The following is an 18,773-nucleotide window of genomic DNA, read 5'->3' as shown; positions in this document are numbered from 1 at the left end:
TGACATGCATTAAGACAATAAATGGGGTCAATTTTGATTTCATGGCCTTCGAGGCTTTCTTTAACAAAACCCACACGATCCCACAAACCAGAAACTACTCCCACTTCCATCCCAGAAGTCTTTTTAATCTGTTTAGAAATATATTTCACAATACCAAATGCACATTTAACAAAATCCAATTAGAGTTTATTAAAATCAGACATGCTGCATTGACAGAGTTAAAGAAATCTCTTCCTCTTGGGAAGATTGTGTTTCTAAAACTCAGTCAAAACAAAATAAAAAATATTCTGCTATTTACAGAGGGCACGAGGACAACAAACTGCTATAAAACAACATTCTAAAGACCGTTAAACTGTTTATACATGACATATGTATCCGTATGCGTCAGGCTTTCCTCGCACAACCTGCCTGTTATAAACATTCTATACATAACCCTTCCCAGTCGTTGAAGAGACTCCCAAACATAATCATACGCTCCCATTAGCACACAAAGCATTCTTTCTCCATTATGATGTCATGCTTTACCAGTCCGCTGAGGCTATATGGGCCGAAACACTGGAAGACAATTTTCATATAAAACATATAACATTTTTCCTTCAGAATGCTTGTTATGTTTATAAAATATCATTACAGGTACATGAAACATGAGGTTATGTTATGTTGTTGGTGTGGTTGGCATGACAAGCTTTTATTTGTGTTAAAGAAGAGCAAGTCACGAAACTCTTAACTTAATGGTTTACACATGTCCTAACCAGGAGCGATGAATAAGACATTTGTCACCAGCAGGATTTCAGACCAGTGAGATTCGCTGCTTGATATACTTTTCTTAATATATGTTTTTGTCTAATTTACCTGTTAAAATATCTATCCTTTAAACAAGATCAATTCATTGGAGAAGCAAAATACATTATATTTGAAATATAAATGTATTTTGTTTTACCGCAGCAGATTTTTTTCACTTTTTTAAACTTTTTTTACTCTTAAAACAGGTAGAAATGTAAGAATTACAAGACAAAATACACTTGTATTTAAGATCTAATCCATAAAAAAATTAATCCAGTGATGCTTCTTAAGTAAAGTTATAATGTTTTAAGATTTTTAGATATTTTGACTTTATTAATTTTATATTTAAATGTAATTATTAAAATGTATTATATACAAAAATTGTATTGTTTGATGATGCTTTATTGCAACATGCCTGATTAGGACAGTGTAAATTATGTAAACATTTGTAAGGGCTTTTTAATACAGAGTAAAATGATCTCAAAGTTCTAGAAGTTGTAATTGACCCTTCGAAAGGAGTTTGATTGACAGGCGATCTGTCCAATCATTACGCCGAATCTACCATTTTTGTCGGACAAACAAACCAGGTAGGAGAGTAGATTAACGTCAGACTTGAACTTGAAAAATGGTGTGCATTGTCGTCTTTCCACAGTTGAAACAAGATACCTTCTGATGTTCTTTCATGTTAATTTCATGCTATAACTAGTGAAGAGAAAGAGATGATCGGTTCATGTGCCGCTAAAAATGAGACCGCCATGGCTTGTCGGACACAGCAACAGCATTGGGTTTTTGCGAAGGGTCAATTGTGAACACTTTAGAACCTTTCACATGAGTCGTATTAGAACTTAATTGGATGTTAGGACAAGTGTTATGTGCAAATTCGAAAACCTATCCTGTTTTAAGTAGCAAAAAAAAAAAGGGACGTTATACAAAGTTTTCAATAATCATGCTTTCAGCGGCATGTGGAGTGAAGATGAAATTGGTTAACTTTTGTAAGCGTTGTGTAATTGTATGCTAATTCAAAATGTGTCAATATGGGTCAACCTGTGCACAACAAGAAGCTGGGAGTAGCTTAATGCATTGAGAATGTTGATGTGAATCATGTGAAAGGGCCTTTAGATTTCGTTCGACAGGATTCTAGATCTGGTAGTGAATTCTAGAGCAGCGGTTATGTAATCCCTTTGTTCTTATATAATATCTAACAAATGTCTATTAAAGTCTATTAGGAGACGATTCACCGTTTCAAAAGAGCATTTGTCAGTGGAACCAATGAGGCAGTTACAATCAGGAAGTGGCTTTTGCTTTGAGTAGATAAAATTGATAAAGTCTGATTTTATTTATTTTCTTGCTCTACAAAGTTGATGTTATAGGTGAGCTGGTGTCCATTGTCCCAGGCATACAGAACCTTCTCTTTCGGGTTGTAATCGACTTGTGTGGTGAACCCGTATTCGTTAATGAACGGTAAACTCGGAGATGCCTCGGCCCCCGTGAGCGTGTCGTACGCATACGAAACCTCCCCTTCCCGCTGATTGTAAATGTCCACCGCGTACAGGACGCCACATATTATGAAGCAGTTCCCGAATGAATTTCTTCGCAGTCTTGTCCTCCACGTGGTCTCCTTTTTGACAGACAGGTCATTAGGATCTAGTTTACTGACTACAATGACCTCGGCCTGTCCGTAGTCATCGTCAACAGATGGGTAAATGACCCAAAGTCCGTTCTCGTCCACGGCGAAGTCAATATCAGAGTGGCCTTTCCACTTCCAAGGTGTGGTGTCTTCATAGACGACGTCGTGGAGCTGAGACCAGGCGGCTACAAACCGTTGCTTGAGGTCGTATTTGATGATGTTCTTCGTGAAGGCTCGGTTATAGTAAAACCCTCCTCTGTACACAACATGACCCGTTCCGATCCAGTTATAAGGCAGCTTGTACAGGTTACTCCAACGGCCTGCCAGGAAAAGAGAGAGAAGTGCATAAAATGCGCACAATAACAAAATTTTGTTGGCAAAAAAGTCAATTTTCTATTGAGTAGGGATTCATAAAGCACAGCTCATGTTCAAACCAATCAGTTTTCTATTGGATACAGTCACTCAACTTGAACCTGTTGAGAAATCTGCAGGGGCAAATGATTCAGCTTCAAGCAAAACTCCCAGTTGCATAGATTCCTACTGAAACAACTGGATTTTGCATGCCAAAATTTGCAAAACAACAGTAAATGTGACCTCACCCTAACATAAACCCACAAAACCGAGGAATTTGAAATGTAAAAGGTAGATTTTAAATGCAACATAAAAATAAATAAATAAAAACTTGACTGTAGCTAAAAAAGGAAATTATGCATTAGAAAAATAATTTTTTTGCCCTAAGGTTATTTAGCCAAGCGAGCCAAAGCTGCCATTGTTGCCCCCTAAAAAATTCAGTGTATGACTCCCCTAGCTCTGTCTTAACAGGAAATATTTTTAGAAGTATATTAATACCAGTCTAAACAGGCACACAAACACACACTAAAATCAACTGGAACATCTTCCAAACTCTTTCTCTTGTTCCAGGGCCAGACACACACACACACACACACTCACACTTACTGAGCAGCACACACCCAGACACAAAAACAAACTGGCTTGTTCTCAAGAACAGACATTAATACCATTCACATTTACAGTTACCCAAAAATCCAAACCTTATCCAAAGAAAATCCCTATCATTGTTTCCTAAAAACAATATGAAGACCTTTTAATTCAAAACACACAGTGTCCTCTGTGAATTGATCTGAGTCACACAAAAGGTATTGCCTCAAATGTCTATCATATTGTCTCGAGACAGCTGCATTCAATAAATAACAGCATTAAGTACGAATTATCTTACACACCCTGTTTAAAGTTATCCAAGTTCCGGAACTCCACAAGGTTGTTGCCGTAGTAATAGTTGGTGACGTAGATTTTGGAGTCTTTGGCGGTGGGATCCTTCATCCATGCGCCCTCATTCCTACCGTAACTGTGCTGCTTGACCGGCAGATCAACGGAGGCCAGCGTCCCTTCACAGCTTTGCTCTTTAACTGCCAAAAAACATATAATTTGCTCATTTTTATTCAAAGTTTAGTTTTAGTTACATTTACATTTGCATTGTTTCATTCCAGTTTACATTGTTTTCAGAACAATATATTTGGTATCTTATATCTTGGTTTTAGTTTAGGATAATTTTTGTTGTGCTACTTTTCTATTAAACGTCTTTCATTGTAAATATACAATCCGATCTCACAGGAAAACATAACTATTTTAGAAAGTGTTGATTCCATATGAATTTTTAGACTTTTTTTTTTTTTTTATATTTACGAATTATCATAAGATTGTGTTGAAATCTACCGTACCTGCAATGTATGAGTTGTTACTGGTATTGTCCAGCACTAGTGCAATGGTTGGAGCTGGTCGCTCCTCTCTGTATATTGTTCTGCTGGTTGTTGTCACCCTCTGGGTTGTTGTGGGAGGAGTGGTTGTTGTTGTCATTGTCATGGGTACAGTTGCCGGGGTTGTCTCTGTTACTAAGGTGTCGGGAATTATGGTACTTTCCTCTTCCTCTACCCCTACCTCAAGCAACGTATCCGTTTCATCAGGTCTCTCTTCAAATGAAACATAAAAACAGAGAGATTAACAGTTTCAACATTGATAATAATAAGAAATGTGTGTTGAGTAGCAAATCAGCATATTAGAATGATTTCTAAAGTATCATGTGACACTGAAGACTGGAGTAATGATACTGAAAATTCAGCATTGCATCACAAAAGTAAATTACATTCTAAAATATACTCAAATAGAAAACAGTTCTTTTAAATTGTAAAAATATTTTAGAATATTACTGTTGTTGTTTTCTTACTGTATGTTTTTGATCAAATAAATGCAGCATTGGTGAGCATAAAAGACTTCTTACAAATAAATCTTAATAATTCCAAACTCTTGACCGGTATTGCATATGACTTGACAAATTCTGAAATAATACACAAGAGCCAAGCGCAGACCTATTTATTTCCTACATCTGCTCTGTGTGGGTACATAAAGTCTCTGGAAACATTGTAATGCCAATAAAACTTGTTGACATGTCAAAGTTTGAGTTTTAAATCCGTTTCTACACCAATTACTCAACACTTCCAGGACAAGATGACTTGCATCTAAAAACAAAGTAGTTATAAGTTGACGTTCGAGAGAGTATTTTGCCAAACTGCTTTCCAAAAATATGAACACACCTGGTTTCTCATGTTTAGCATATAACATGCTCAATCTCACCAGGGTTTGTCATATTTACTCTGGTAGTGCACCTGCTGGGGTGGCATAGGATTGTGGGAAAGCTATATTTACGAGACTGGATTCGATTACTGTACATTAGATCACAGGGTGGGGCAACAAAAATAAATTGCTTTTAATAGTAAAAGTAATTCATGTTTATTAGAACATATTTACTTGACTTAGGCTTGGTCTGCCGGCTTTTGTATTGGCTTTGCATTCCTGTCCGGACAGATCATACTGAATCTCCATCACAGCTCTGTTATACATTATCTTAAACCAGTCAAACAAATCCAGCCCAATAGCCAAGACACGCTAACAAAATTAAATAGACCTTAGTCTGAGGAGATGTCATGTTCAATTTGATGTGAACAAAGACAAGGCTTCTGAGGTACAGTTTGTTTTAACTGACGAAACGCTAAAAAAAAATCTCAATTTTAGCTGACAATAAACATTCAGTGGATACAAAGCATAGGTTATCCAACTTCCATCCAACTTTATCCATCCAACTTTACATGGTATGCAGAATTTGAAGATTGGCACAGTGGCACATTACTTACAACATCTCAAGATTTTTAAAACTCAACCTTATTTTGGGTTTTTATCTGCAAACCAAAATTGCAATGTGAGACGTTTCTAAAGTGCTAGTGTATATGGACTAATCTAAGAGCCGTTCGTTTACAGTAATTTATGCTTTAATCAAATTCCTTGTGATTGTATCTAACATGAACTGAAATACTCAGGACCCAATTTGGGTAGCAGTGATTAGGTTACGCCTATGGATAACACAAGATTAGATCAGACCGCATTACATGCCACTAAAGATGCCATTGATTGGGCTGCTTTCAGAACCATTATTGTATAATTAAAAGAAAAAAAATCAGTGCTGCCGCAATCACAAATGACGGTAACCATGGAGCCCGTCAGGCAAGAGGAACCCATCTAGGACTTAAACAGGAAGTGAGGCCGCCTGCCCAAAATGAATGGAAACACTGTTGAATTGGAGACATTTGGCTGGGTTTTGTAGAAACCCTGCAGCCGATATGAATGTCATGCGTGCATCAGAAACTGAAGCTAATTCATTAGTGCATGTTGGCTGTCATTTCAGACTCTAAAGTCACTGGTTCTCTGGCTGGCGTCCTACACTAGTATCCTGTTAATGTGAGTGCTGGATCATCTAGTCCCAAGATCCTGAGATCCAGTTTCACTGTGAGATGTTCATTATGTGAGACTTCAGTGTGTGTGTACTCGGCTATAGTTTAGGGCCAAAAATATCCCAAAAGAGAGAGAAATCCAACAAAACCTCCCTTTGAGGACATTCAAGGACTTCCTCGATTGGAAAACTGAATCAAAATTACTTGATTTGAAACTGTAGATGCAGTTCTTATGGTGATCAGGTTAATAAGTAAAGGATTTTTTTAAATTGTAAAAAAAAAAAAGCTAAAAGTTTTATTTTAGGGTTAGAATTAGCACTGGTGATATTTATAATTTGCGTTTTTATAAAATCAACATACGTCAAGGGTATTAAATAGCAAAGTGTGTAATGTGTAATTTCACTTTTCATCAGCTCATCTGGCAGATTTACGTGTGAAAAAGTGTCTCTGTGTTTGTGAGTATTATGATACTATGGAAGCTTATTAATAAAACTTTAAAAAAATTTGTCTCACAATTGCGAGGTAATATTTTACATATGAAGAATTATGAGTTTATATCTTGCAGCTGTAAGTTATAAATTCATAATTGTGAATTAACATCTTGCAATACAGATTTATTTCCTTTACATCTCATAATTTTCACCTTTTTTCTCTGAATTCTAACTTTATATCTCACAGTTCTTTTCTTTCTTTTATTTCCACCACAGAATAAAAAAAAATGGCTTTTTATTTCATAATTCAGACTTTTCTTCTCAGAATTACAGGTTTATGTTTTACACTTCTTTATAGTTTATATAAAATTTAAAAAAAAATACGAAACTAAGAATTGCAAGAAAAAAGTCCGAATTGTGAGACAAAAGTTATTTTGGGGTGGAAATAAGCTTCCATATGATACAGACAATTCCTTTGACAATGTATTCTGCTCTGAACCATATACTCACATCTGATTACAAATGAGCAGGTTTGTGTGTGTGTGTGTGTGTGTGTGTGCACACGAGTCCCCATATTAATAATTGTATGCCAGACCAGATCCTTGTCATACTACCAGAAAACTGTTTTACATTTTCTGCAGATGAAGTGGTTTATTGTATGTTAGTTTATTGTCTATTAGTTTATTGGCTGTGTGGATATGAATGTGTGCACATGTGTTTTGGGTTATGAGAGTGTGTCTGTGCTAATATCGAATTAAGTGTGTGTCTGGACTGGCGTGGATACAAGCAGCTGTGCTTCTATGGGGAACACAAAGGAAACAAGTTTGTCTTTACAAGAATGTGTGTTTCTGGGTGTGTGACATATCTAAACTTTTGTGGGCAAAACTGGTGAACATCTGTCCCCACAATCTGACTAAATCTGATAGTACCGCAAAGAATTATAATGTATTTAATAAATGCCAAATCCTTTGGGGATCAGTTTGAATAAAGGGGATAAGAATTAGCTGTGTCTTACCTTTTTGGTTGCCTGTCTCATCCGTTTTGGTGGCTTTGTAGTATGTGATTCCCCGGATGAGTCCTGGCTGGTTCTGTGATGGTTTGGTTTTACTGGGCAGTTCTGTTTGCTCTGGTTTACCGGGCTTGTTTGGTTTTGCGGTCTCTTTCTTCGGCTTGGCCGGCTTTTCCTTTACTGGCTTTGGTGGAGGTTTCCCCTTTTCTGGTTTCTTTGCTGGAAACTTTGAAGCATCTTTAATATTTGTCCCCAGTGTGTCCTACAAACATAACACATGTCTAGTTCAACAGATGTTAGAGATCTCATCCTAAAAACTCCATGTACACTTACATACTGTATGTAATCATATACGGAGTGTCCATTTTCACTAAGTGCAAATAGCCCGCCTTGTTGGCAGAGGCTATTTACACTAACTCCACCCACCAACGTGTGTTTGGTGTACTCAACACTACAAAATCTTCAGTGGCGTAGATGTTAAATCGTGTACTGTAGTCTTTTTGACACGATCGACCTGGGTTCAAATCCGCCTTTTGCTGAACTTTTTTCTCCCTTTTCAAATCTCATATCACATCGAAATAAATCAAAAATTAATTTTCAATAAAAATGAAGGAAATAAAAAGTAGAAAATAAAGTATCAGGGAGGTGTAGGATTAACATTATAATTTACATTCAATACGTTATTGCATACTGTTTTATAATGTACTACAATATTGAGGTGCAGATAATTGCCACTATTTGCAATGTGTAGAAATGAATGAGCAGAAAATCCCTGCTGTTTCCCTGATTTCCTGCATAGCAAATTAACTAGAACTTAAATTTTTATCTTTTTTACATAATATACTCAAATGGCTAAAGTCAGAGATGAAAGGTCACGACCCTTACCTGAGCTTTGCTTTTAGGGCCTGAGGCGGTGGAGTCTTTCTGCAGCAGCTGAAGGCCCAGATTGGACAGTTCTTTCTTTATGCTCATCATGATGTCAGAATGGTTCTCATACTGCCGTAGCTGGTTGGTCAGAGTTGCCACACTGTCTCTCACAAAGTCATTCTCCCGAGAGAGGTTCATCTTTATCATCTGGGTGAGATACACAGCTTTAAATCACACAACTGCCCCAAATATATTTGTATAAATAAAAGCACCCGCATCTAAATATATTTGTATAAATAAATGCATCTGCATAAAACTTAAACGGTCATCTTTCAATTCAACTTTTTACTCAAATTGTTATGCTGATAATACAATGTAATACACTACCATTCAAAAGTTTGAAGTCATTGAGGTTTTATAATTTATTTATTTTTTATCTCTTATTTGCTCAAAAATACAGTAAAATTGGGAAATATTATTGCAATTTAAAGTAACTATTTTCTATTTCTATCATTTATTTCTGTGATGCAAAGCTGAATTTTCAGCATCATTACTCCAGTGTCACTTGATCCTTCAGAAATCATTCTAATATGCTGATTTGCTGCTCAAAAACATTTCTTATTATTATCAGTGTAGAAAACTGCTGTGCTGATTAATATTTTTTAAGGAAAATGTCATACAAATGATGATCATGTGATACATTTTCTTTCAGGATTCTAAAAGAAGTCTTCATTTCTTTCATAAACAAAATAATCTTACTAATCCCAGAAATGCAAAACAGAAGCATTTTCACTAGTGGTCTCAGACTATGTAACTAAGGTATGTGATAATGACCCACATTGTACATGCTGTAAATCTTCCGCGGTGCAGATTTCTAGCCCAGCTTTATCCGATAATGAACAAAATTTAATTGGAAATAAAAACAGAGTGCATAAGTGTGACTATTACATGACTGTGGTTTTGTCCTTTGGACATTTCCTCTCTCTGTCCTGCTCTTTCTTACACGCACATTATTTTCCCATCCCTCAAGCCAAAGTGGAGCAGTATAACGGATAATAACTTTATCCAGAGCATTGTGGGTAGCTACAGAATGTCCTGAGTCCAGTTAAATCCAGCCACGGCTCATTAATGTTCACGTGTATGTTCACACGCACTCAGTAGTACCATCACACTCACCTCCTCTAGGTTGTTCATTTGAGACACCACCTTATTGATGTACGAGTGAACTTTAAGTAGGTCCATACTGAAGAGAGTTCCTTCCAGAAGGTCCACCATGGACTGCAGCTGCACACAAAGAAACAGACTTTCAAACATGAGTGGAAAATTAGTTTTGGAGGTTAACAAAGCAGCTTGGGTTTCATGAATCTGCAATAATGAACAGTTCTTAAAAATGTTTGCAGTTTGTCATGTCAATGATCAACAATAATGATTAATAATATATTTCTACTTTGGTCAACCAGCTTCACCAGAAAAATGCTTGTCCACCGGCTACACTCTTAAAAACATACTGGCATTGATGTTTCCGTGAAGAACCTTTAACATCCAAGGAAACTTTTCATTCCAAAAAGGTTCTCTTTAGTGGAAAAATTGTGGAAAGATATCCTTCATTGTAAGATCTGTTCACTGAAAGAGCCATCTATGCTCTTTGCTTCTATGCCATCACTGCGAAAAGCCCTTTTTAAAACCTTCCAAGCTAACAAAATTTGTTCTATGAATGTTTTGCTAACGTTCCCCCTTCCCAATAAGTTATTTCTCAAAATAGTTATTTCTGAATGTTCAAAATGTTTCAAAAATGTTTCTTCTTGGTTATATATGAACATTCAGTGAACATTCCATTTTATCATTTTGCATAAATAAAATAATCTTACTAATCCCAGAAATGCAAAACAGAAGCATTTTCACTAGTGGTCTCAGACTATGTAACTAAGGTATGTGATAATGACCCACATTGTACATGCTGTAAATCTTCCGCGGTGCAGATTTCTAGTTATTTCTGAATGTTCAAAATGTTTCAAAAATGTTTTGAAACTTATAGGGAAATGTCCTCTCAACATTCTATAAAAAGAAGTTACATTTAAAAACCATTAGTCAAACGTTTCAGAAAAAAGTTCCATTAATGATTTATAAATAACTTTTTTGTTAATGTTTTTAGAACATAACTTTTAACAAACATCCTATCATCATTACTGGAATAATGTTGGTTTATGACTTTGAGAGAACCTTGGCAGAACTTGGCAGAAAATTATTTTTTAAGAGTGTAGACCAGAAAAAAAAAAAAAAGTAGTTTGGATTTAAACTGTTTTTTTCAATAGGAAAAAGATAAACAGTATCTCCTCATATGCTTATTATTGTTGACGCGTGCTGCAGAGAGTTCAGCCGTGTAACAGCTTGACTGTCATGGTTATTTACGGCTTCATGTGAATCCAACAGATACAGTATGAAGAAACTGCAGCGAGGTCAAAACAGAGCCACATGCTTGGAGCTAAACAGCACAAGATCAGCAAATGTTTGAGGTGGAAATATTAAAACCATTGTGCTTAAATACTGCCTAAAGGTTGCTGAATGATTTTGAGGCCTTTAGCAGAACCAAATCTGGCGGGATTTGGCTCTGTGTGTGTGTGTGTAATGTGGAGATATGGACTGGAATGCTCAGACAGATGGACAAAAAAGCAAAAAGACGGAAAGAGTGAACCAGACAGGAATGATGCAGAGGAAAGAGGACAGGTGCTATAAAAACACACTTGCGAACACGTGTGCCGCATACATGAATTCTGCCGTCCTACATTCTCTAGTGAATAAGTGTGCTGTTAACCTCGAAAAGAGCACTTCCTTTCCTGATTCTCTAATATCCAAACACATTACCCAGGTAATAAAAATATATTCTAAAAATGTTTTAATAATGTTAGCTGGGTGCTTTGAAAGTGCATAGTGATTTTTGCTAAAGTTCAAATTAAGTTCAACATCCAGTTTTTTTTTTTTTTTTTTCTTGGTTATGTGAACCTTAAGGGAGCATTCCATTTTATTTACGTTTTAGAAAAAAAAATAAACATTCCAATGATTTAGGTTATTAAATACTAAATATAACTTTGAAAGAACATTAAAGATTGTTAAAATGCAATGCAAACATGTACAATAACAGGTTTAAGTAATACAGTAGAGCATCATTAATGTTTAATAATGTTTAAATGAGTCAAGTTGTAATTTTCAGCCTGGATCTGTGATATAATAAGCGAGTACACAATGAATGCATTTTCCAAACCGTGTTTTTGGCTTGACCAGAATCACTTCGGTACACCTATAATACATGTTTATATTCTGACTATTTTAGACTGGTTCGGGTAGGTACCGCTGCGGAGTAGCACAGAACCTGCGTGTTTCGTCATAGACATAAACAGAGAGGTAGCTCCGGCTACAATGTTCTTCCGCAAGACGCACGCAGTTCTGTTTATTAACCGCTAGAGTGCCAAAAGTTATGGACTGCAGCTTTAAATTAAAAATTAAAAAATCACACATTTTAAACCATCAATACAAATTTTTTTAAAAGTTTTTAAAATTAAGTTAAGTTGACTTAACTTAAAAAAATTGAGGAAACCCGTTGCCTTAAAATTATTAAGTACATAATAATAATAATAAAAAAAATATATATATATATTTTTTATTATAATTTACTTATTAATTTTAAGGCAACGGGTTTCCTCAATTTTTAAGTTAAGTCAACTTATCACTTTTTACAGTGAAGTAGGGCATGAAAGAACCTATGGTTTTCATGCAAGAACTATGGTAAATTTGAATAAGGGATGTATTTTAAAAGTAAAAAGTGAACATGGCCTACCTTGAGCAGTTCTGGCGCCTGTTTCTTGAGTTTTTCCATCTTCCATTCGTTCTCGCAGGGGTTGAGAGAGGAGGGCGGAGCCGTGCAGGAACATTTACAGTCGGCTCCGGAACTCACCGTCTCCACCGTGTAAAAATCCTCCACGCGCACACTTCCTGTCCGCAAGCGAGCGCATGCGTCCCGGGTCAAAGGCCGCATGATGCATTTACAGCGGCAGTCGGATCCCTCTGATGTCATGCGGACTTGTTCCTCCCCGAAGATCTGAAAGGGAAATGGATAGAAAGTGAAGGAAATTACATCATGACCTACTTCAGTGTCACTTCCGTCAAAACACTTTAGTTCTCTGTAGAGACATGCGACATTAAAATGTCCTTATTCTAATACAGGTCAGTCTCAAGTTAACCTGAGACTTGAGTTTATTGATCAGCACTTTTAACTGCTGTCTTCCTGACATCAGATATGAAAGTTTGAGGTCAAGAGGTCATCAGTGCCTCACATGTGCTACAGTGACCTACGACCTCTCCTCCTTCCCAGCTCCACATCTCCATCATTACTCAATTACTAAAATGTCATTAGTGTCATATGGTGAATTTAACGTATAAAACCCAAATCCTAAAACACAGAATCTTTTCTCAACCTTTCAGCTTCAACAGAACAGCCTAAAATCAACTAGTCTGTGTTAACAAGAGTAAATCAGTCACATCTTTAGGGTAACAGAGTTACCGTTCATCTGTCTTCTAGGACATTACTGTCAAAGGACTGAGTGGAAAACAAGCAGATGGTTTCAACAGAGTGACCTTTGACCTCTGAGAACAGAATGCCAGATCATACAGAGTGTGTCCTAATTCAGATCGGTTTAGATAGTGTGCAAGTCTAAAAGCACTTAGTTAAATTCTTGCAGGTATTTATATGTGTGTGTGTACACTCTAAAAAATGCTGGGTTAAATACAACCCAGCACTGCATGGGTGAAATATGGACGAACCCAGCGATTGATAAATATTTAACCCAACTGTTGGTTGAAAACAACCCAATCGCTGGGTTTGTCCATATTTTACCCAGCATTTTTTAGAGTGTAAGAAGGCTTAACGTCTTGGCTTACTTATATCCTCTTCAGCAATTCTGAGACCTTCTCAAAAAACAAATGGAAACACATACATCATCACACCCTGCCAGCTTTGGTAATTTAAAGCGTGAGAAAGATCTTATTGCTTGATCTGCACATCTGATAATGTGTTTATGAAGGGCATGTGGGTGATTTATGAGCTAGCTAGCTGTTCAAACATGTTTTTTATTCTATTGCCCCACATTTCTATGTGTGTTTGGATCTTTCTGAGGGATCAGTTTATTGATATACATGCCGATTTATTTAGAATATAATCAGCCAATGTCATGTCACCATGGATGTACCATCACCCTTTCCCAGCTTCCCAGCTATTATCTGGCATGTTTAGGATAGCAACCGAAGTCCAAACAAACAGAGGGCAAGTGTCAGCTGTGTTGTGCTAAAATAAGCGAATCCACTCTGATTTCCTCAGCAGGGATGCATTTCTTCCACTGAGATGCTGGCAGCGTGACAAATCCCTGAGAATTATTTGCTATGCTGAGATAGAACTACTGGATATTGTACACTGTAAAAAGTGATAAGTTGACTTAACTTTAAAAAATTGAGGAAACCCGTTGCCTTAAAATTTTAAGTAAATGATAATTAAAAAAATAAGTTAATTGAATTGTCAAGTTCACTTAATTTTTTTATTATTATTATTATGTACTTAATAATTTTAAGGCAACGGGTTTCCTCAATTTTTTAAAGTTAAGTCAACTTTCACTTTTTACAGTGTATTATTGTTATTTACACTATGTAAACATTCCGACAGCACAATAAAAGTAGCATAGTATTCTAAATACACTATATTAAAAGTCTTATGAAGTCATACAACTTTGTGTAAGGAACAAATCCAATTTAAGTTATTATTAACTGAAAACAATGAAAACAGTAATTTGGTAAAATATTAATGCAATTTAAAATAACTGTTTTCTAAATGAATATATTTTAAAATATAATTTATTTCTATTATGCAATGCTGAATTTTCAGCATCATTATTGCAGTCTTCAGTGTCACATGATTCTTCAGAAATCATTCTAATTTGCTGATTTGCTGCTCAAGAAACATTATTATTATGTTACTATGTGTATTATGTTTTTTTCAGGATTCTTTAATGAATAGAAAGTTCAAAAGAGCAGCATTTATTTGAAATTGATATCATTTGGAACATTATAAATGTCTTTACTGTCACTTTTGATCAATTTAATAAAAATATTAATATCTTTCAAAAAAATCTTACTGACTTCAATCTGCTGTCTATTCCGTCCATGCTGAATTAATCGTTCCATCTCTCTTTGTTGCCCCATATCAGCTGTGACTGACCACAGGGACTAACCGACCATCACAGGTGCAGGATGATGATCAACACTGATCAGCGGAGCCAGACGTTCTGTGCTTCATCTATATAAATGCACGAACTCTGATTCATACAGCAGCTGATATAACAAATGTGAGAACTCTGAAATGTAAACTTCACAAGGAGAGGACAGATAAAAGTGGAAGGACATGAGTAATTCTTCTTATAGGTCAAATCCTCTCTAATCCCATGCGAGGAACTGGACTGGCTTTTTGGCCATCCACTTTCTACTGAGGTAATTATTAATTTAGCTATATATAGTATCAATCTTTGACGTACTGCCAGGAATGAAGAAAAAAAAACAGAAGCATGTGAATTTTTCTCTCAAGACCTCCACCATCCATCACTAGTTCATACAGTCTTTCTCCTCTCGTTCCTACCCCTCCTCTATAACGCCTTGAGACTTCTTAAATTGGACTGACCCACTTTTAAGTGCAATTTGTTAAAGAAATAGTTCATCCAAAAATTTAAATTCGCTGGCCATCTAAGATAAATTAGTTTCTTCAATGGAACAGATTTGGAGCAATTTAGCATCACATCACTTGCTCACCAACTCACTTGCGCTCTGCAGTGAATGGGTGCCGTCAGAATGCCGAAACAGCTGATAAAAGCATCACAATAATCCATAAGTAATCCACACCACTCCAGTCCATCAATTTATGACTATGAAAAGCTGCATGTTTCTAAGAAACAAATCCATCAAAGAGGTTTTTAACTTCAAACCATTGCATTAGGGCTTAAAGAAAATATGAGTCCTTTATCCATAATATTGCTTTCTCCAGTAAAAAAGAAAAAGAAAAAAAGTTGTCTCGTCTGAATCAGGGAGAGAAATATGCTCAGATCAAGCACCGTTTACAAGCAAAAACAGTCCAAACCACCCTAATGATAGATTTGTTTCTTCCAAACACACAGCTTTTCACTTCATAAAACATTAATTGATGAACTGGAGTGGTGTGGATAACTTGTGGATTATTGTGATGTTTTTATCAGCTGTTTGGACTCTCATTCTGACGGCACCCATTCACTGTAGAGGATCCATTGGTTAGTAACTGATGCCAAATTTCTCCAAATCTGAAGAAGAAACAAACTCATCTACATCTTGTATGGCCTAAAGGTAAGTACATTTCCAGTAAAAAAAAAAATTAAAAAATCATTTTTGGGTGAACTGTTTCTTTAAGGAATGCACAAGTATTACTATTGCTTACACTTAAGTTATGAGCCATATCTACAGACCAGAAAATCACAAACTTGACTAGTCAGCAACCACCTACAAAACTGCAAAAAAACTCTCAATTTAGTAACCATATAATAATGCCCTGCAACACCCTAGTATCATGGCATTGGGCTTTGCATGTGAAAATGTAAAAAAAAAAAAAAGTTTTCCTCTCTGTCTTTTAAGTAAAAACAGTCACATTTTTCAACGGACCATCGTTCTCTTGTAGATTGTTTTCTCATGCTCACCACAGGTAACAATTTAGTGGAATGAATGAAACAAAAAAGAAATCCGACAAGAGTGAGGACTGGGGCCCTGTCGTTCTCTCCAGTGAGCCGTGACCTATGATAAGTGCGGCTCCTGATGCATCATGACGTCTCAGTGTCGTTTTCTCATGTGCAGTTTTATTCTTGGGAAATCAACCGTTTTAGCCGAAGTGACTTTCGCCGCTCACACGTCAGCCTTTCATCTGTCCGCCACAGCTGGAGGGCTTAAAGAGAAGCTTCCACTGAAGTGGTAAACACTTCTCGTTAGGTGCATTGTGAACAACTGGCGTGAAAAACTTTGAGGATGTCACCAAAAAATACATTTGGAGTGGAGATCATAATGGAAGGATACTGGAAATCTTCATGACGGATTAGAAAGCTGCTGTCTTGCAGCTCGCTGGATTTTTTTATTTTTTTTATTTCTTTCAGATGTCTCTGCACTCTGTTACTCAAATGCTTGATTTAGGATGCTAAGGTCTGCTCTTGAAGATCTACCTTCATGTGTTCAGTTCCAACTTTAATCAAATACACCTGTGAGTCGAGGCCTTACGGTTTACCTGAAAACGACAGGTGACCTTAAGAAAAAAAATAGAGCATTTGTGCTAGACAGCAATGAGATGAAATAAAGAACAAATGGAGATTTTTCCTTTTAAGATCTTTCTTCTGAGAACAAAAAAACGTTTTCTCCTCTAGAGTTGGAGAAAGATGCACTCAGATTTGTAAAAGACACCGATATCTGTAATCAAAGTCAGAGATCTCAATATAGACTCTCACGTTTTTCATCAAATTCTTTTAAATGCAAAATATCAGGTTATACACTTTTTAACTGCGCTATAAAATAATAGGAGTTTCAGTAGAAACATCTGACACATAGCTGATACTAAAATAAAACGGAAAGGATAAAAATTAGAGCAAATATTAGCATTTTTGGCAAAATTGGAAGCTAATTAAATCAGAGCTTATTTTTTTCCAATTTAAACAAATATTTTCTAAACCAGGCAGGTCGCCTCATTTTAGAGGGGGTTTCTTATGCTATTTTCAGACACCATGACAAAACTGCATTTGTTATACCAGCTATCAGTTTTTTAGAAAATTTTCATGCAAAAAAATGAAAAGATACTTGATGCACTATGTAGGGTGAAACCTCTGGAAAACCTTTAGGCAACAGTGCTATTTTATACTTGAGGAACTTAATACGAATATGAATTTTGTATTCCTCAAAACCTCTCAGTTTTATTGGGCTGCTGGAGGAACCACTGACAGTCTTGCAAAAAAAATAAATAAATAAATATGATATCTTTATGGAAGTTCCTAAGTGCCATTTTTGAAATGCGTCTTGTGTGTTGATCTTTAATTTTAACATTAAGACTAATGAGCTATGAAAGAGAAACCTCTGAGCAAGCGAATCTTCTTCAGTGCAGGTGTATTAGATTATAGTTAGAACAGCACAGCACAAGCCTCAGAAGCAGTATTGAGCACCTGTTATTTTAGACAGTATTATGCTATTTTTCACTCTCTGAACTCGTGCCAGTGGTGCGTTGCGCGCAGTGTGTGTGCCTGCTGAAGAGTTTAATCCAAACACTTTCAAAGCGCCCACCCGTGCGAGTAATCATTTCAACTATAAAAACACCAAATCCCGCTGAACTGCAACTGAACATGATCAAATATATCCGCTTTTATTTTGAAAACAAGCCATTCCATAGACTAATAATGTCATATCATCATGCAGGGAGTCACATTTGAATTAAACTGATATTTCTATATATTAATAAATAATAATAATAACGATATACAACTGAACAGGTGTGTTTTTATATGCAACTAAGTAAAATAAATCATGTTCTATATTTTAATAGTTCATGCATAAAAGAATGAAATGAAACGATTAGCATGATTAGTGATGTTAATAAAATGAGCGAAGAAAATATTTATTTTTGCATGGTCAGTTCTGCAGTAATATCCTGAATATGTGCAAGTAAATGCAAAACACATTCTCAAACTTTGACTCTTTCTTACCTTGCTCTGAGATGATACATGATTGGACATCATAAGCAAACACGCCACGAGCTCCACTATCCTCCACATCTCGCCGGTCTGTGAAGCTCCTCTGTGTGAATGTGTGAGATGTGCGCTGATGCGACTGCAGACTACAGACCCAACATCATCATCATTATTATTACCATCACCACCTCTCTCTCTCTCTCTCTCTCTCTCTCTCTCTCTCTTGCCCTCTCTGCCATCTTAACACAACGCCTCCATCTACTGGACGCGCAAATCCCTAAAAGATGGTTTTAATGTGATGACTATCACATCACCAATGAAAACTGATTTTTTACTATATTTATATTTAAAAATTAACTATATAGAACAGGTTAAAATCGATTTAAAAAAAAGAAAAGAAAAGGTAAATAGGCGACTGCACCAGTTGGACGGACACAGAGATACAGTTTTCACTGCTTTAGGATTAACAGAACTTTAGATAGT

General features: G+C 36.2%; 1 protein-coding gene across 1 annotated transcript; it reads right to left on the bottom strand.

Moving 5' to 3' along the window:
* Positions 1-58: 58 nt before the first annotated feature.
* Positions 59-18,459, bottom strand: LOC131529480 (olfactomedin-like protein 2A). The gene is made up of 8 exons (XM_058759261.1): positions 18,306-18,459; positions 12,350-12,610; positions 9,694-9,801; positions 8,536-8,724; positions 7,657-7,912; positions 4,150-4,398; positions 3,652-3,837; positions 59-2,730 (listed from the first exon to the last, which is right to left on the bottom strand). Exons 1-8 carry the CDS (start codon positions 18,372-18,374, stop codon positions 2,117-2,119), a joined length of 1,932 nt encoding a protein of 643 aa, XP_058615244.1. The 5' UTR covers positions 18,375-18,459; the 3' UTR covers positions 59-2,116.
* Positions 18,460-18,773: the final 314 nt, after the last annotated feature.

Source organism: Onychostoma macrolepis, chromosome 21, assembly GCF_012432095.1.
Source record: "Onychostoma macrolepis isolate SWU-2019 chromosome 21, ASM1243209v1, whole genome shotgun sequence".
Lineage (NCBI taxonomy): Eukaryota > Metazoa > Chordata > Actinopteri > Cypriniformes > Cyprinidae > Onychostoma > Onychostoma macrolepis.
Note: the sequence above shows the minus strand (reverse complement) of the source record. Positions and strands in the feature narration are given on the sequence as shown.

Excerpts from the sequence above, each read along its gene's own strand:
- LOC131529480 (XM_058759261.1), bottom strand. The coding sequence starts at position 18,374 with ATGTGGAGGATAGTGGAGCTCGTGGCGTGTTTGCTTATGATGTCCAAT. Across the intron at positions 9,802-12,349 it reads AGGCGCCAGAACTGCTCAAG|CTGCAGTCCATGGTGGACCT; the intron begins GTAGGCCATGTT and ends CTTTGTGTGCAG. Across the intron at positions 4,399-7,656 it reads TGAGACAGGCAACCAAAAAG|AGAGACCTGATGAAACGGAT; the intron begins GTAAGACACAGC and ends TTTCATTTGAAG.